The sequence below is a fragment of the Papilio polytes genome, unplaced genomic scaffold (genome assembly GCF_000836215.1).
Source record: "Papilio polytes unplaced genomic scaffold, Ppol_1.0 DF823901.1, whole genome shotgun sequence".
Classification (NCBI taxonomy): domain Eukaryota; kingdom Metazoa; phylum Arthropoda; class Insecta; order Lepidoptera; family Papilionidae; genus Papilio; species Papilio polytes.
In genome coordinates this window covers 800,898-820,801 of record NW_013525303.1, presented here as the reverse complement: position 1 = coordinate 820,801, position 19,904 = coordinate 800,898, and the positions used below count along the sequence as shown (strand labels likewise).

Sequence of the window (19,904 nt, the reverse complement as noted above, 5' to 3'; positions counted from 1 at the left end):
TGAGCATTTCAGATATAGCAATATGAATTTGATTAGGCCATTGACTGGCTGGATAAACATCTATGCCATCCTCACTGCACTTTGTTACGCAAGTTTGTGTCTCCATATGGTAATGGTACTGCCAATAAATACTCTGTGCTCCTTTTATAATCTTCTTTACATTCAAACCTCTACCTCTTGCAGGATAGAACATTAATAACGAAACACGATCAGGTTCTTTTTCAATAGCATCAGCTATTGTCAATATTGGTTCAGTTCTAACATCTTTGTATTTTGCTTTAACTAATTTAACTGCTTTGTTTGCTAGTTTCTCTGATTCCGCAACTATTATACCTATCGGTTGATCGTAATATTTGACGTATTTTTCACATAGAATCTCTTCCGTGATCAACATTCCTGGTACTTTCTTTGGGAGAAATGAATTCTCACCGGGTATATCTTTCGCGGAATAGAATGATAAAACACCGGGCAATTTCTGTAATTTGTAAAATATTTAGAGTAAAAGATGTTTAAACATAAAACAAAAATATTCCTTAAATACCAAATTATCCGCAAATGTTATGGGGCTAATAATTAAAAAAGAAATTAAATATCATTCAGAGCTAATTGTCACTAAAAAAGTGTAACAATCCTTACACCAACAAAGAAATGAGTATAACAGTGGTAGAGCCCGCTTTAACATCTTCGCACGAATTGACTATCTCGCCCGGTGACTACGACTACATAGAAAACAGACATGAAGTGGAAGCAATTCCGCGTACAGTCTGATGAGTGTGATGCCGTAGGCCTAATTTTAGTCCCTTTCCTTTTTCTCCCTTTTATTAAGAGGAAAGGATGGAAAGAAAAAGTGGATTTGACGGTGGAGGAGACGCACAGCAAGGGGAAATATCCTCTTGACGATTGAGTTTTGCCACTCTTGTTTTATTTGCTCGTTTGCCATAACATAAAAAAAATCTTATAGAAAAACTAACAAACTCACTTAGTGACCTATAACTCTTACGACATTAACACTTACCAAAGCATCACTAGCATCGATACTTTCAATCTCTCCTCCACAAACATCCGCAGTAACAAACGCACAGAATAATTCATTTGATTCAGTCGTTACATCGTTGCAGTACAAAGCTTCACCAGAACATTGTACAAGTGATTCTAACTTCGGCATCGGTTCATTCAATGGCCAAAGTATGGGATTTGTATCATATACTTCGGAACCTTTTGATAGTGGACGAGATTTTCTTAAGTCTTTCGCACCCGAGCGGTAGCGTGGATTCAATTTATCTTCTGGTATTAGAGTTAGTAATCCCTTTAAAAGAAACAGGATAGGAATGACTAGAGAATTGGATAAGGGAAATTAAATCGTTAAAAATGTCAATGAAAAATGACTCTTATGATCATAACAAAAGGCCTACTTTCGATTATTGCTTTGGTTTGTAATTAACAATAAATTTATGCATAATTTTAATAGACAATGGTTTCGAAATTAAGGTTTTCTTTCCTTACCTTATAAAATAATCCTAAAGCACATTTCTTTCTATATTCCGGTTTTGAATGTCCTTTTATTTTATTCACAATAATTTCATTACCAAGTACTTTAAGGGCTCCTTGCAATGTTTCGTTTGTAAACAATTTCTTTTCACGTAAATAACCTTCCGTTTTATCAGCATGTATAAATTTATCAGACAGACCTCCGATAACTATACTCGCAGATAGAACTGTTTCTTTGTCTCCGTCTAATTCGTAAAGAAATGCTGCGTTGATTTGCGCAGGCGCACTTTGTGATCGCGGCATAACCTAAAAAATTTGAAAAAAAAAATGCAAATCTTTTTAAAGGTAATTTAGAAGAAATACTGAAATATCAAAAATTCTTGGTGTAATAGAGCGGACGCATTTTGACTAAACTATCGCATAACTGTTGTTCGATTGTCGATTGTTTCGCAGTCAACTGTTTTGTTGCACAACTAAAAATCGAATAGTGCACCTCCATATAAGCTCATAGGAATCAAAGCGAGACCAAACAGTTGTGCGATAGTTTAGTCAAATGCCTTAGAAAACAAAATACCTTAAAAGATACGAAATTATAATCCAGCGATAGTGGGGGTAACTTTATTTCTGTCAAAATCTTTCTATTCATATCCGTTGCTAAGAATTTCTGTAAATCCATTTCAACACTGTGCTGGTCATTTTCTGAGAATTGAAAAAATTAAATAAAAAATATGAATCATCATCATCACCAGTGCTCACCGCGGGGCTCGGAGCCTTTTTTTTCACGCTGGGAAAATGCTTTTACGCATCCCCCCCGATACCAGGGAGGTATGTGGGACTCGCCGCCCGAGAAGATGGATAATGAGGGGCCCGGAGCCTACCCTAAGTTAGGGTGACGTAATATAAAAATAAAAATATAAGCACATAAATCAATCTTACTAATATTATAAATGCGAAAGTTTAGATGGATGTTTGTTAGTTGTAGCCTAAACTGCTGGATATCGATGAAATTTGGCCTAGACATAGATAGTCTGGAAGAACATAAGGCTACTCACTTTTGGTTTTTTTAATACCACGCGGATGGAGTCGCGGGCGAAAGCTAGTACAAAATAAATCTAGTTTAGTCATTTACTTACTAATTGTCACTGTTGCACCAACCGCTTCAAATAATAAAAATATATCTGAAGGAAATGTTGACTGTTTATGTTTTATCATCAAATTGCCTCCTATAGTTCCGATCTGGGAAATTAAAAACAAAAACTGATCAATTTTTTTTTTAAATATCTTTATTCCGAAAGCAAAGGTATTTATTGTTGATACGTAACAACGAATTTTAGGACAATATTTTCCGGTACGGTTTGACTAAACTATCGCACAAGTGTTTAGTCTCGTCTTAATTCCTGTGATCTTAAATGGAGATTCACTACTCGATATTTAGTTGTGCAACTAAACAGTTGACTGCGAAATAATCGACAATCGACAACAGTTTTTTTTTATAATAAAGGGGGGCAAACAAGCGGCGAGAACACCGAGGTGGTCAGCGACGCCCATAGACATCGATTGACAACAGTTGTGCAATTGTTTATAATTAATGGTTTAAATTTGACTCAAAACGATAACAGATGGAGCTACTAACATTTCTAACAGGTATATGGGCTACTAATTCTAAATGTTCATACATTTTCTTCAGATATAAAAATTCTTCTCTCTTTTCAGATATCTCTTTGAATAGATTCATAACATCTGTTAATGTCATTCCAGCTCCTAATACAAGGTTCTGATCTATGTAATAAGTGTTCAATACGTCTATAGAACTGATGTCAATTAATATTTTTGGATACATTAATATGGGAAAAACACCTGTAACAAAACATTTGAAACATCTTTCACTTCTATCCGTAAATATACAACTTAAAAAAAAAAACACATGCTGTCTCAATTAACCCGACTAACATAATCACCATCCTCCTTATACTACTTCGGTAGGGTCGGCACAACAGGTTTTTGTCATCCGGGTATCAAAAATCTACTTTAGGATTTGGCACTATTTTTTTGCCTGTCGCCAACCCTACTTGGATTTTAATTAACCCGACTAACAAGGAGGACAATTATCGTTTTTCCCGCATATGTTATACAGGATGTCTCGTAATGAATGGATAATATTGTAACCCTCTATAGTAAATCCATCGAAAACTTATAAATAAATTCAAGAAGTTCATAAATGAAACATTAAAAAAATACTGAGACCTTGTTGTACGTTTCATAATCCATTCGTTATTGAACATCCTGTATATGGAGTTTATACATCATTCATGCGCAGCTGTGACATATGACGTCATTAATTGACGGTACAGACTTACGTCTATGTTAACTTTTTTTTTATATCATAAGGTGGTCACCTAAATCCGCCAAAATGACGAGGCAACCGCTGCCCATAGACATACACAATAGCGGATGCGTTGCCTACCCTTGATTGAAAAGACGCACATAAAGAGGATATATCCCCTTCCTATGCGTCTTCTGCACCATCATATCCACGTTCCCTTCCCATGTTTTTCTAATAAGAAAAAGGGTGGGAAGTAAAAGGGACTAAATTTTAGTATAGTTAAGTCGATTGAATTGGCAGTTTTCTTACCTTTTCCTGTATTACCGTTGATTAACATATAAGAAACAATCCCTTCAGTTTTAAATACTTCGAAAACATCAATTAATTTATATACTTTATACCAAATATGATCATCTTTTAGTTCAATCTTTTTCATTTTACCATCAAACACATTTATAATACACCAATCATCACATTTACTGCGACACGCTCTACCTTTACAAAGACTCAAGTCTTCGATATCAGGTAAATTGGCGAAACTCTTAAAAGCATCAAGGATCGGACGATATCCGGTGCAACGACATGTATTACTGCCGAATGATTTCTCTATATCCTCTTTTGTTAGTTTATAATCCTTTGCTTCTAGTAGACTGAAAATAAAACTAACTTTAGGGGAACATTAACGGAAAATAGAAACGGAATTTAAACATGTTACAATTTCAATTATAAGGCAACAATTAGAGCGTGCGAATACCCGGAAATTATCGCACAACTGTCTAGTCCTTTGTTGATTATGAGCTTATATGGAGGTGCACTACTAGCTTTTAGTTGTGCAACTAAACGGTTGAGGCTGCGAAACAATCGACAATCGCACAACAGTTTTGCGATAGTTTAGTTAGCACTTAATCTTCAAATTCCATTAGAAAATCTTGAGTTAATTTTAGAATACGACCAGATTATTCATAATTTATAGTTACAACTAGCTTTCGCCCGCGACTCCGTTCCCGTAGAATAAAAAAACAACAGCAAGTAGCCTATGTGTTCTTCCAGACTATCCTCTACATCTATGCCAAATTTTATCCAGATCCGTGCAGCCGTTTAGGATACAAACTCTAACAAACATCCATCCATCCAAACTCCTCCAGTGCACAAACTGCAGACATAATTACCTGTACATACTCATAACCCATCCAGGACTGCAGTACCCGCATTGACTGCCGTTGTACTCTGCCAGCGTCTTCTGTACGGGATGGTAGCGCCCCCTACCGCCAACTCCTTCTACTGTCGTCACCTTCCAGCCTTCGCACGATGTTATCGATACTAAACACTGAACCAAATCAGATATTAACTGTGGTAGTCCGTATGTGGTGCACGTATGGCCTGTCCAATACTAGAAGACATGCCTCTTGTGTGTATTACCGCGTTACATTTAAAAAATGTGTCTGTCGGTGGTTAAAACCAGACTTCTGTCCTTGTATTAATAAGAATGGAAGAGAAGGATATCTGGAATTGAAGGAAACTCCCATCTCTGCCTATAAAAAGCAAGACATTTACAAACACACAAACGTTTAATTTATTACAAATGTCTCTAAATAGCGATAACTTCGATCATTTAGGGCGCGCGCACATTTTGAGTAAACTATTTTTTAGTCAAGAACAATTATTAAATCGCGCTTTGATTCCTACGAGATTATATGGAGGTGAGCACATTCATTATTTTTTGACCGACTTCCCAAAAGAAGGAGGTACTCAATTCGTCGTTTTTTTTTTATGTGTGTTACGGCATAACTCCGCCACTAGTGGACCGATTTTGGTAATTCTTTTTTTATCAGAAAGGTAATGCTTGCAGGTGGGTCCCATTTTTTTGTTTGATTTTTGGAGTCAAAGACTACGACGTAGTTAAATAGTTTATAGTTGTGCAATACAGTTGAAGGCTGCGAAACAATCGACAATCGATAACAGTTGTGCGATAGTTTATTCAAAGTTGTGCGTCTGCTCTGCGAAATTCACTAGTTTATTTTATTAATACACTAGCTTTCGACCGGGACTCGGTCCACGTAAAATTTAAAAAAATAATAATATAAAACATAGCCTATGTTACTCACTGACAACGTAGCTTTTTATCAGTGAAAGAATTTTTAAAATCGGCTCAGTAGTTTTTGAGTTATTTCATTACAATCAAACAAAGTTTTCCTCTTTCTATTGTTAGCTTTTTAACTATTTTGGTGTATTCTGTATTCTTGAAGATTATTAGTCTGTGCTATCAATACCATTTGTCATAATTTGAAATAACGATATAAGCTTTGTAATTGTGATTCAAAACATGAAACAACCATTCAACATTTATGTCATGGTTTTAAAATGTTGTAATCGTGCTTGTTATGTTAATCGGATGTCAAAAATAAGGATGTTGCATTAGCTCGACGACACGACGGCCATATTGGTAAGGTTATTCTATGCAAATTGGAAGAAAACATAAGAGGTAATGAAGACTATATTTTATTAAAGCATAACATGGCTGTGACGCCTATAATATATTAGTGTAGAAGTGTAGATTGTATTAAAAAAATATCGTATGTAACTTAGTAAATATATAAATACTTACAGAGTTAACAGAGAACGTTCGTTTGTTACCGAAGTTGTCGACATTGGTAACAGCAACGATACAAGCTCCACAACCACCTTCCTTACACATATACTTAGTACCACGGAGATGTAATTCATTACGGAGGTAGTCATTCAGAGAGACGTCCGAGTCTACAGCACCCACTGGAATAAACAAATAACTATCGCACAACTGTTTAGTCGCCGCTTTGATTCCTATCAGCTTATATGGAGGTGCGCATACTACTCGATCTTCAGCTGTGCAACTAAACAGTTGACTGCGAAACAATCGACAATCGCACAACAGTTATGCGATAGTCTAGTCAAAAAGTGCGCCCTCCAAAACACACATTTAGTTTAAAACACTTACCAGAGCATTTCCTACCGTTAACACTGAATATTATACTGTCCATGGCAAAGATTATCTAAGTACTAAAGTCTGTTCTGTATGTTGTTGTGATCCATACATATTTATTCTATGTTCATTGAAACGCATCAAAGAGTATAAAGGATAATACACACTGGCTGTTTTCTCATTATTTGTTAGTTTCTTTTGTACACTAATATTTTTATATAATCTGTAATTTGTTATTGTTTTATTATAGGGTAACTCACGTTAAAAATTAGAAAAGCAAATGTCTTGTCAATTAAAACAACTTTTAAAAGCAATGTACTCATAGGTTATGACTTAATTTAATATCCCATATATTAAATTAAGTCATAACCTATAAAACATAACCTATTTAAAAAAACCCAACTGGCTGAATGGTTAAGATTTGTAATCATTTTACCCACTATTTAAAAAAAAGTCAAATCCTAGTACTCGTTAAAATCTGTTTATTCCTTAAGTCTATCTTACTAATATTATAAATGCGAAAATTTAGATGGATGGATGTTTGTTAGAGTTTGTAGCCTAAATTGCTGAACGGATCTCCATGAAATTTGGCACAGATGTACTTACTACTTACATTTGCTTTTTGGTAATTTCACGCGGACGAAGTCGCGAGCAAAAGCTAGTAAGAGACAAATATAGAAATACTGTTCAATAGACAATAATGCAATTAATGATAGCACTGAATGTAACGTACACTTTATAACAATTTTATTGGACGCACTTACTGATCATAGATTGTTGTTTTTATAAACAACAGTTAACAACGGCACATTTCTACTTTACTATTATGTTTTAAAGCAGCGTATACGATGGTCTATCATAACCTCACTAGTAACTTTACGATTACGTAAAACTATAAACTTAACAACTTACAAAACTTATGATAACATTTCAAATAGATGTTTACGCATACGCATGCCATTTTGCGCAAATGGACGGCTTCTCTTTTACGCAGAGTCCGGGAGAGCACCAACAGTATCCTAAGAGGGCTGTGATAAGCCCGACTGCCCGATCACGGGACATTAGCTGTGCTCACATGTACCTAACGTTGTTTTAATTAGTAGTGTTTAGAGTGCATTTTTTTCTCTATGTCAATTGTATATGTTTTAATTATGTGTATTAATCTTACATGATTTAAATAAATAACAAATAATATGGCTGTTTATTATCTAATCAGTAAAAAAAGCATTTTTATTAAATTCAAAGCAGAGAAGGGGGAGCTATTTGGTCTATGCCTAGCCCTCTGAGTTACGGGTTTATGTTGCTCATAGTGGGATCGTAATACAAAATCCAATCAAATAAACGTTTATTTCATTAACCTAATTTATTAAAAGGGGGTAATGGATCCGCGTCCCATTATTTCATAAAGCTAAATCCGTAAATCTGCCTTTTTTACAATCTCTTAGCGTTTTAACCGCGATAATTAATTAATTTAAAGCCTGAAAATAATTTCATAGCAAAATTTTAATTAAGCAATTTTGCACAGATACTTTAAATGCAACAGAGGACTCTATAAAAACAAATTATACGAGATTATAAGAATGGATTAAAATTGTTTTTAATATGGTTTAAAATTAATTCATTTTCTTTATTTTTCTTTCATAATATTGTCCTGTTATAAATAAAAATAACCTCAAATGTTTAAAAATGTGTATATAATCTGTAACTTTTTATCTCGGCTCCAAAATGACGTTGCCTTTGCCCTTTAACGAGCCGCTTAGGATAAAATATGATCTATTATTTCGCTGTCTGTCTTCGCAAGCCCCTTGTTATGATGGCCATTTATATGGTTGCTTGTATTTGACATATTTCTTTTTTGCAACTAGCAATAAATTAGTGGGAGAAGAACGTATATCTACAAGAATTCACAGTTTTCGTGTAGGTTGTTTATAATATTTATTGTTGTTTTAAAAGCAATTCTTTTAAAGGGCCTAATTTTACGAGTAAAAAGAAACATAGTTGTGAATGTGGAGGTACACCGGTAGAGGTAGACCTAGAAAGAGATGGATGGATTGCGTGAAAGGTGACATCAAGAAGGGAGTGATGACTGAGATGTCGTATGATAGAGTTATGTGGAGGACAAAAAGCTGTTGCGCCACTACGGTAGTAGGGTAAGGTTGTTTTTGTATATCTTCTTACATCATCGTGACAAGCGTTTGAAATTGGAACTGAAAAAAACGGATTGAAAAACACGAGCCAGTAATTGGAAAACAAAAGAATTGAACAACTGATTGATTTTAAATCAATTTGGGCTTTATAAAATCCAGCAACGTATTTATTAAGCCGCTTCCTTGATACCTTTATCCGTTCAATTATGCGTTTTCTATACAAATATTATAAACTAGCTGTTCCTGTGCGACTTCATCCGCATGAAATTATGAAAATTTTATTATATTGTTTACATGTGTCAAATTATCAATTGCAAATGTCGGAATGACATGACATTACAAACCATGACAACCTTACTTCCTTGATGTTGGCAGCAACTTATGTTCTCTTTCCCACATTAGGGTTTTTACCTAAAATATTTACCCCCTAAATTTAATGGCGTGAAAATGTATAGCCTAAAGCGTGACGTAAGTGTAGGGCCTTTTATTAAAAAAAGAATTATTCAATAATATGGTGTAATTGCTGACATCTTTAGGCTAGAAACTCTAACAAACATCCATCCATCTAAACTTTCGCGTTTATGTTACTAAGAAGTAAGATGTCTGCCGCAAGTCAAATCTGGAGTTCTAGTAAACGTCGCAAAGACAATGAAGCGAGAGACGGCTAATTGAACGGCAAATTCTCGCCTCCAGTTATCAAGGAGTTGGTTCAAGTTAAGAACAAGAATTCTTTGCTGTTTTAGACAAAAAGGTAATAACAGTTCTTAAACCGTGTTTGCAATCTAAAGTTATTGTAAAATGGGATTCAAAGTTTAAAGGGCGATTAACCGTTCTTAAAGCCCTTCTAAACAGAATCTTTGGATTGATACTTATGATCGACGAGCTGTTGCCCGCGACTTCGTCCGCGTGGTATTAAAAAACATACAAACTATATAAATTACAAAAAGCTACGTATCCCTCGGGAACCGGATATTACTCGGGGATGAAGCTTATGTGTACTCCAGACTTTGTTTCATATCTGTGCCAAATTTCAATAAGATATATTGAACCGTTGCAGAATGATCGAGTAAACATTAAAAAACTAAATTAATGAATCCCAGGGGAACCGTAACTATTCCCGGGATAAAAATTAGCCTATGTATTCTTCCAGACTATGCTCTAAACCTGTGCCAAATTTCATAGAGATCCGTTCAGCCGTTTAGGCTACAACCGCTAACAAACATCCATCCATCCATCCATGCATCTAAACTTTCGCATTTATAATATTAGTACGATTATTGAATTTTATCGAAATTAATATCAATGTCTTACGTTTTTCTTGCCATATTAATAAAATAAAGTTATATTTAATACGATTTCGTCTTTTAATTGCAGCCTTTTAATTTGTTTTTATGTTTCCCTTCTGTTTTAGTGAATTCTACAAACCTCTTGCTCGTTTTCTCTTAAAAAATAACTAGCTGTTGTTTGCGACTTCATCCGCGTGAAATTTAAAAAAGTAATAAAAAATGTAGCCTATGTTACTCACAGATAAAGTATCTTTCTAATGCTGAAAGAATTTTTAAAACTGCCCCTGTAGTTTTTACAAAAATACAAATCTTTCTTCTTTATTATTTACTAGCTGATGCTCACGACTTATCCCGCGTAAAATTAATAAATTAAAAAATATATAACCCATGTTATCACTGATAACGTAGTTTTTTAATAATGAAATAATTATTGTACTAGAACCAGTAGTTTTTACGTAAATTAAATACATACAAAAAAATCTTTCCTCTTTATTATTTAAGTGTGACTAACAACCCGCTTAAGCGTATGCCTTGTGCCAGCTCTCTGCAGTCAATTGGCCGCTGCACCGCTTCCTGACGTTAGCCAACTGTTAAAATGTTACTACATTTAGAACACAATTTGAACAGTAATCGGTTTAACAATACTTTATTCTTTGTATTCGTTATTCTAGTTAAAGTAAATTTTATAAAATGTTCGTTAAACTGACCTGACCAAAGTAGGGTGTGGTCCTCCAGTAATATAAGGGTTGTGCGGCGCGCTGCCAACCCGTCCACGGAAAAAAGTCTGTTACGAAATCGACACGAGAGAAATGGACGTGTCGGAGGCCAAGACCAACTTTGGGTCGCTGCACCAACGCAGTAAGTAAATATTTAATCTGTAAGGTCTATCCGACATGGTAGAGAAAAATCTAGATTTATTAACAGGCTATAGTCGAGAAACGTACTTACGCTTGTCATAATGTGAAACTTTAGTTATCCCAAACACTGTTTATTTCAACATATATTTGGTATACAATATTTTCATTATACTATCAATGGCAGAAAGAGCGTCGGTGGCTGAGTGGTTTGAGCACTTGACTTGTAATCTACAGGTCTTGGGTTTGAATCCACCATGTACTCATTTTTACAGTGAAGGAAAACGTGATGCCTGCACAATCAACGAAGAAATTCAGAGATATGTGTGAAGTGAACCCGCAGTGCAGCGTGGTTGACTTTGGCCTGGTCACCTTAACTAAGAGTAAGCTTCGAGCCCCTCGGCGGGAAATATAGTTGTGATTTAGCCATCTCCTTAGTAGGAAAAAGACGGGACACCACTCTCATAGAGTCAGCACACCAGTTGTCGTCCTCCAAATAAACCTATCATTTCAAACTTTATCGTAATTAAATAAAATAATTACGAAACTTCAAGTAAGCCTTTATAAAAGTGTACAATGTTCAAAAGTGACATAAATTAAAGAGTTTGCGTCATAGTTTTAATTGTGTTGAATGTTTCTTAAGAACTCTGAGCTGACAGCAAGATGTACTCCTGCGAACTAAGACAATGGCCCGCTACGGTACTTCACGCGAACAAGGGATACGCAACAAGCGTTTTTGCTCAAAATATTAATCTTCAGTACATCCGTACTTAAAAAATTAACTGAGATTTCCCATTCTAGTTGTCTTGTTTAAATAGATGTTGAAATTCGATTTTAAACTGACTAATATGTTCTTAAACATTCTTACAAACTATAGTCATTTTTTCTGAAAAGTTTGTCACACACAACACAATGTTTTCGAACGTTAGCATCTCTCAAGGGCATTTACAGTAATAGATTTAAAAAAAAAAATTACATGTTAATATTTTTATCTTGAAACAGGCTAAGCTACTAAGTCCAATGGTCATTCTAATAAAATAACTTATGGTCGCATGTGACTTCGTCACGAATTCGAGAACTTGAAAGTAACCTATAATATTACCGCCTACATCACCTTTCCCTCAATATAAAACCAACCATTTTCGAGATTACTAGGAATAAGCACGTCCTTGCGAACAGACAAACAAATAAGAATTATTTTTTGTTATCTACAAAATAAGTCCGTACCTCTTTTTTTACTTCTTCCTTAAAGGTCGCATCTGCGCATTGCAGATGTCCTGATATTATGATTAAAAAGCAGCACAAATACATGTTCATGAGACATATTTTACAGACACACCAATTTTATTACATGTATAGATTTGATCATAATCTTATGACTTGGACCAATGTTGTTCTCCCTAGCGTCTCGGTGCGACTTCGTTAACGAGCCCCCGCTAACAAACTACTCCGGACACGTACATTTGTTTCACTGCACGTTTACATTGCACTGTACTGACTGCAAATATACCTCATCAATGATAATATACTAAATACTTTGTCTATGGTCGTATCTATAACTAACTGTTCCCATGCGACTTCATCCGCAGGAAATTATGAAAATTTTATTTTATTGTTTACATTTGTCAAATTATCAATTACAAATGTCAAAATGACATGACATGATGACAACCTTGCTTCCTTGATATTGACAGTAACTTATGGTCTCTTTCCCACATTAGAGTTTTTATCCAAAATATTTACCCCCTAAGTTAAATGGTGTTAAAATATATTGCCTAAAGCGTGACGCAAGGGTAGGGCTTTTTATTAAGAACAGAATTATTCAATAATGTGCTGTAACTGCTGATATCTTAGGCAACAAGAAAGTGTGTGTTTACGCTTTATTATAATAGTATAGATGACAATATACACATACTTCGTCCTTTTCATTTTCTTTGAAAGAAACAGGGATAACAAATTATGGATCTTTTAATAAATGAAATTAAGATGTAAAAGGTTTTTTTTAATCCTAATTACATCACAAAGGTGACATTTCGCTATTTGATACGGAATGTCGTCCATTTGTGTGGTGTATGTGTTTTCGCTGTGAGGTGAGTGTGTGTGTATTGTGCAGTGTGATTTTACTAGTCTTAATTCTATTCTAGAGAACCAGAGAGCAAATTCTGACTGAGCCAGTGCTATTTAATATCTTTATTCGGTCCACAATGTGGCAGGCGAATTCCGAAAAAGATTTGATTAGTGATTTTTTTTTGTTAATTCAGGAAGATGTAAAAGGTTGACTTAGAGCGCGCTAACTGTTATGCGATTGTCGATTATTTCGCAACTAAATCGAGTAGTGTGCGGACCTCCAATAAGCTCATAGAAAGCGAGACTGAACAGTTGTGCGATAATTTAGTTTCAGGTGTGCGCACGCTCTATGTCATGTCTTCCCTGTCATGTATTCGAGAGTCGATATTTCCTCGATTCTATTTCAAGACAGACTTACGCATTCACATTTGTATACTTGACAAAATATTATTTCCACAATTTTGCACAACGAGATTCGAAGATTTGACAGCAGATAAAGTAATACCGTAGATTTCCATTGCCAGATACATCTGCGCAAAGATTATCTTACTAATATAAATGCGAAAGTATATTTGTTAGAGTTTTCTTAACATATAGGTTACTATTGTTTTTTTGTAATTCCGCGCGAATGGAGTCACCAACGAAAGCTGGTTAGGGATAGAGTTAAGAACGTGTATATTAGAGGAAGTTTGAAAGGAGCGCTAGTGGTAGAGAAATTGAGAAGCGTAAGGTTAGCGTGGTTGGAACATATAATGAGAAACGACGATCACATATGAGCCAGAAGTATTAAGATTGAATATGTATAGCTACAAAGGTAAAGGAAGATTGAAGAAAGTGTGTATGGAATGCGTGTAAGAGTGCTTAAGGGGGTGAATTTAAATATGATGGCTGGAGATGTATGGAAGAGCAGCACTGTGCCGACCCTCTATAGAGATACGGTCGATGAACTTTTATTGCATTAAAAAAAAGTGATAACTACATTAATGCATAAGAAATTGTAGTGACTCTTTGTTTTCCTGTCTTACGTTTATCAAAGTTTTTACTAAAGAAAATTAATTATTAAAAATCAATTTCACACATGAACAGTTTTAATTCTATAAACTATTACGATTTTAAAGCCCATATTGATGAGAGAAATAACCTCTAGGCTTTTGAGTAGTCAACAGGTCGGAAATACATTTACGTCCGAATTAATTAAATGGTATGGACTTTATAAAATAAGGATTTTATACTATCTACTCTTTTCTGTTATATTAATATATTTTTCAGATGTTTTTTTGCGTTTGTGCAACAATATATATATTATTAATAATAGCAACACCATCGTTTACGTCAAACGACACAAAAACCAAGATGGCGGACCCGCGAAAATATTTAAAACTAAAACCCGATGCTTGCAAATGGTGCAATATGAAAGAATACGTGGAAAAGTTAAAGAAACAAAATCAAAAGCCTAGAAACAAAAAAATAACGAACAGACCACAGACAAAATTTGATTTCTATAATCCATACCACGGTTCTGCACATGTCGATAATATCGAAATGAATTTAGGCAGAGAATTCTTATCGGAGATATTGAATAAATTGCCACAGAATAAATATACTTTGAAGTATTATTTTGTCTTTTTTTGTTACATTTTTATTTATATTTGTATAAAAATATCAAAAAGGGGAATAATAGATAATTACGTACTAACAAGTATAAATCCTCACTACATTGTTTAGCAAAATCGCTTTCCGCTGTCTGTCTGTATACTTAGATCTTTAAAATTACGCAATGGATGTTGGTGCTTTTTTATAGATAGACTGGTTCAAGAGGAAGGTTTTTTATGTTTAAAATATTATAGAAATACTGATGATTTTATAGCTTTCTAATGAGATGTGAATAAACACATTTTTGTATCAGCATTGGACACGCGAGAATTAGAGCCAGTGTTGTTTAACTTGTTACCGACAGCGCGGCAGCCAAAAATACAAAACACTTTTTATAAAACAAACATATCTTTATTTAAAACTTATTTACACAAAAAATATACAAAAAACTTAAAACTCTGTTGATCTCATTCTTGACTTCTTCTTTTACAAACGATTATTGCCTTGGTGGCCAGTATGCAACCTCTTTGGCTGTATAAATACTGCTTGTCAGCCAAAGAGGTTGTATTTTGCACTCTACAAGTGTCTTTATTAAAAGATTTTTATTTATGAATTAAATCGTAACATATAACTTATTCCATTAACTTGCAAGATAATTAAAATTACACAGTTAATTTACTTTTGAATATTAATGGCATATTAATTAAAAGTGTACTTTCTCCAAACAGTAGTTATAAAAATGTTCATACAAACAGACTTAAATTTAAAATTATGTTTAGTTTTTATATTATATTTTGCAAATTTAATATCAAATTTAGAAATAGAAAGAATACACGATCCATTTGAGACGAAAATTGCGAAGAAATTAATAAAATATATTGACGAAAAAGTGAAAGAATTACCACATACTGATGTAAAAAATGATGTAAGCGAAGATATATTTAACAATGATAATAATAATAGTATTCAAAGATTTAATCAACAAAATAAAGGTATAAACCAAGTATTAGTAAAAAGCATCATACCACACGAAATGAAAACGTTCGGAAACTATTTTGGTAAAACTTTTTACAGACCTTTAATAAGATTTCACAAAAATATAGATAATAAATATACAATCCATAGAAGCGAGAATAAAGGTTATTTTATCAACAAAAAAAATCAAACTAACCCGTACGCTTTTAAATTAATAAATTGGATGAACACAAAATATAATACTTTAAATTCTTATAAACAGAAATATAGAAATGTTGCAAATTACGTGAAAACTTTATACAATAATTTGGGATTTAATAAACATTTAAAGACACCTATGAATGATAAAATTAAGAAAATATTACGTTTCGATTTGTCTGATGAAAATAATTATGGCCAAAAAGGTTACTATCTTAACGTAAATCGTAAAACGACTACGGCGAAAAGAAAATGGCTGCCAGATTATCCGTTTTGGGGTTATTGGACGGTAAGAGATGAACAAACTGTCACGCTAATGTTACAAACTAACATATAATAATAAAAAAGAAAAGTAGCCTATGTTTTTAGAATATCCTCTACATTTATGCCAAACTTCATCGAGATTTAAGAGTTTAGAATGGAAACTCGTAAAAAACATCTTGGATCCATTTATAATATTAGTAAGATCAGACCAAATTTTCTCAAACTTGTCATAGGCCTGTTTTTAATTTCATTTGTTTAAATAGTGATCGTTTGGCTGCGAAAGGTCCTTTCCCTTGAAGATTTAAAAACTGTAAAATATGTATAAAAAATTACTTAGAACCTAGACCAAACTAAGACCAAGTATTTTACATTTTTGTACAAGATTTTGTGTGACCACAGATCATCAGTTCGCATAATTTCCTTTGAAAGAGGAATGTTTTCGCTTGTTAATTAATATATTGTTTTTATTTAGTACAAGAAAAGTATATATCAAGACGAATGCCCCGGGGAGACCATAGCCAGCGGGAGCATGTGCGTGTGGGTCCCTCCACACTAGACAGATGCAAACTACTTTTAAAATCCATTGAGTCTACAATAAACCATTATAAAAAGAACTATTGTTTTTTTAATTCCACTACACTGATTACATGCATGTCGGCAATTTAATTCTCGTTTGAAACAAGCATTCGTACCGTCATTTGTTTAAAATTTGTACAACGCCACCTATCGGACGTTAAAGACAACAATAAATCTCAAAGGAAACCGTCTATTATAATTGCGTATAGATGTAAGGATGGATGTTTGTTAGAGTTTATAACCTAAATGACTGAACGGATCTCGATGAAATTAGGCATGTATAGTACAGTCTGGAATAACACAGAGGCTACTTATCTTTTTTGTTTTTTTTTTTTAATTCCACGGGGGCAAGCTAGTTAATGAAAGGTAATATAAATAAAAGACATATTACGTTTTGCACTTTATTTGCTACACAGCCAGTGTTTAACGGTATAAAAACACATTTACTTCCTAAAAACTAATATTCGCTTACAACAGATCTTTATTGAAAAGTTAAAATATTTGTCATGGATGAAAATAATAGCTTATTTATTAAGTTATATAAGATCTTTGATTCTTAAGATGTAATTGCAATAATTAATTTACTTTTAAAACCTAATACATTGTAGTTTATGAGTTTTTTTGCTAATTTCCAAGCTATTTTTCCAGTTTCAAAATCTTGGATTTATTACAGCGCCATCTATTGTGGCATATCTAAAACTAAACAAGTCAAAGTATTAGTTCTAAAATGCTACAATAGATGGCACTGTAAAATAATCGTTCACTTAGTAGTAAAAACGAATTACAAAAATCTAGAAAGTTTAACATGAAAATTAACGAGAAAGTATTCGTAACGTTGACAAAGTATTAGATTTAACAGTACATTTCGTGCTCGTTGTTAATCTAAGAAAAAAATTCACAATTTAACATCTAATTTAAAAACTACTAAAATACGCTCAATTCAGACAATCTTTAACTAATCGACAATGAAAAACTTTAATAGTTTTAACATTTCAAATAATAATCATTCATATTTGTTAAAAAAAATGACAGTATTCAAAAAGCACATTTTTACAAGCATTTAATTTTTAAATTTGTTTAAAGAAATTTTCCTTTAATGTTTTAAAACAAAGATAATAATTTTCATAATCCATATAAATTAGTAGTAATTATAATACCGAGAATTAAAAAAAAAACGATTTTTTAACTGTCAGAACTGATTGTATAACATTTTATATAGTAATTTAGACAATATAATTATTCAAATGAGTACATAAGTAGGTGCAGTTTCCACACCACAATTATTATCTTTAGACGACATTAACACATAACCATCATTTCCCCACAAATTGGACCACGAATTCTTCACTAACCAGTATTTTTGACCATTTAAAATACCATAGCCCACCGCCAGGACCGCGTGGTCTAATTCATCTATTTTATTTTTACTGCAAACAAAATAAACACACTTTATTATAGAATATCAAATACAATATATTTTTCAATTATTATGTTCTTAATAGGGTTGTAACGGAACTGTCTCCGCATCCGCAAGTGCGGAACTTCCGCAAGTTGTTAACTCCGCATCCGCTTCCGTTATATATAATAAAAGAGGGCAAACGAGCGTGAACACCAAGGTGGTCAACGACGCCCATGGAACACCAGAGGAATTTTTCTTATGCGGAGTTATAACGGAGGGTAATTTACGTCTTTAAAGCGAGTGGGGTGATTAGGTATCGTTTATGTGGCCCGCGCGGGCGTCATATGTAACTCACTATATTTTTCATATATTATATTTGCATGTTAAGATTGAATGTGGATGGCTACAAAGGAAGAGGAAGACCGAAGAAAGTATGGATGGATTGTGTGAAAGAGGATATGCTTAAGAAAGGGGTGGATTCAAATATGACGGCTGATAGAGATGTATGGAAGAGCACATACTGTGCCGACCCTCCGTAAGGGATAAGGGCAAGTGGATGATGATATTATATTTGAATAATAAACTGTATCTTGTAATTAAGTACTAATCTGTATTTTGAGTTAACGTAGTTTTAGTTTTTATTTCTTTAATAAATCGCAAGTAATATTGACCTCCGCTTCCACTTCCGTTAACCTCCGCTTCTACAGAGGTGAAGCCCTTTACCTCCGCATCGTTAAAATGGCCTCTGTTACAACCCTAATTCTTAACTAGCTTTTGGTTTGACTTTATCCGTGTGAAAAATATAGCTTTTCCACCTTTCTTTGGTGTAAGAATTTTTAAAATGGCTTCAGTAGTTTTTGAGTTATTTCAATACAAAAATACATATCTTTTCAATATTATAATTAATTAGAATTTAATATAGATAAAGAATATTTACCATTTAGGCTCGTAATAAACTCCATGCGAGTAGAAACTAAAGGTCTTGTGGGATGCGTCAATCGCCACCGATACTGGACCATGTTTGAATATCGCCAACTAAAACATATTTAAACAATTAAAAACAAAAAAAAACCTTTAAATACACAAAATCAACATTATATAAGAAATTGTAATATACTAGCTTTCGCCCGCGACTTCGTCTGGGTGTAATTAAAACAAAAGTAAGTAGCTTATGTGTCCTTTGAGACTATCTTTTATATCTAGGGCAAATTTCATCGAAATCCGTTAATCCATTTAGGCTAAAAACTCGTAACAAACATCCATCCATCTAAACTTTCATATTTATATTAGTAAGATTTAAGTTCTATATGTCGTTCTCTTTCACTCATCATATATTTACATCTTGCATCTCTCTCATGTAACGAAATTGCAAATCATAATTTTAAATAAAAATTATTAAGTTTTCTTAATGAATTACTATACTATATTACATAAATACTTTAGTATTTAATCAATTTATGGTATTAACAACTAGCTTTTGCCCGCGACTTTGTCCGCGTGGAATTAAAAAAAAAGTTAGTAGGCTATGTATTCTTCCAGACTATCCTCTACTTAGCTAAATTTCATTGATATCCGTTCAGCAGTTTAGGCTACAAACTTTAACAAACATCCATCCATCATTTCGCATATATAATATTAACGAGCTGTTGCCCGCGACTTCGTCCGCGTGGTATTAGAAAACATACAAACTATATAAATTACAAAAAGCTACGTATCCCGGGAACTGGACATTTCTCGGGGATGAAGCTTATCCCATGTATACCCCAGACTTTGTT

The 19,904-nt window shown here is 33.6% G+C and overlaps 2 protein-coding genes across 2 annotated transcripts in view; both read right to left on the bottom strand.

The window, feature by feature from the left end:
* LOC106102803 (indole-3-acetaldehyde oxidase-like) overlaps positions 1 to 6,859 on the bottom strand; it is a 13,991-nt gene extending 7,132 nt beyond the window's left edge. Inside the window, exons 1-10 of the mRNA XM_013282388.1 lie at positions 6,786 to 6,859; positions 6,417 to 6,580; positions 4,981 to 5,138; positions 4,121 to 4,461; positions 3,122 to 3,345; positions 2,617 to 2,724; positions 2,063 to 2,191; positions 1,504 to 1,794; positions 1,016 to 1,306; positions 3 to 475 (exon numbers count right to left, since the gene is read on the bottom strand). Coding sequence (XP_013137842.1) covers positions 3 to 475; positions 1,016 to 1,306; positions 1,504 to 1,794; positions 2,063 to 2,191; positions 2,617 to 2,724; positions 3,122 to 3,345; positions 4,121 to 4,461; positions 4,981 to 5,138; positions 6,417 to 6,580; positions 6,786 to 6,828 — 2,222 coding nt within the window. The 5' untranslated portion in view covers positions 6,829 to 6,859. The remainder of the gene's footprint in view (positions 1 to 2; positions 476 to 1,015; positions 1,307 to 1,503; positions 1,795 to 2,062; positions 2,192 to 2,616; positions 2,725 to 3,121; positions 3,346 to 4,120; positions 4,462 to 4,980; positions 5,139 to 6,416; positions 6,581 to 6,785) is intronic.
* Positions 6,860 to 17,117: 10,258 nt separating this feature from the next.
* The window catches only part of LOC106102895 (digestive cysteine proteinase 1), an 18,328-nt gene continuing 15,541 nt past the window's right edge, over positions 17,118 to 19,904 (bottom strand). The window contains exons 15-16 of the mRNA XM_013282507.1: positions 19,067 to 19,164; positions 17,118 to 18,157 (exon numbers count right to left, since the gene is read on the bottom strand). Of these exons, the coding sequence (XP_013137961.1) occupies positions 17,971 to 18,157; positions 19,067 to 19,164 (285 nt within the window). The 3' untranslated portion in view covers positions 17,118 to 17,970. The remainder of the gene's footprint in view (positions 18,158 to 19,066; positions 19,165 to 19,904) is intronic.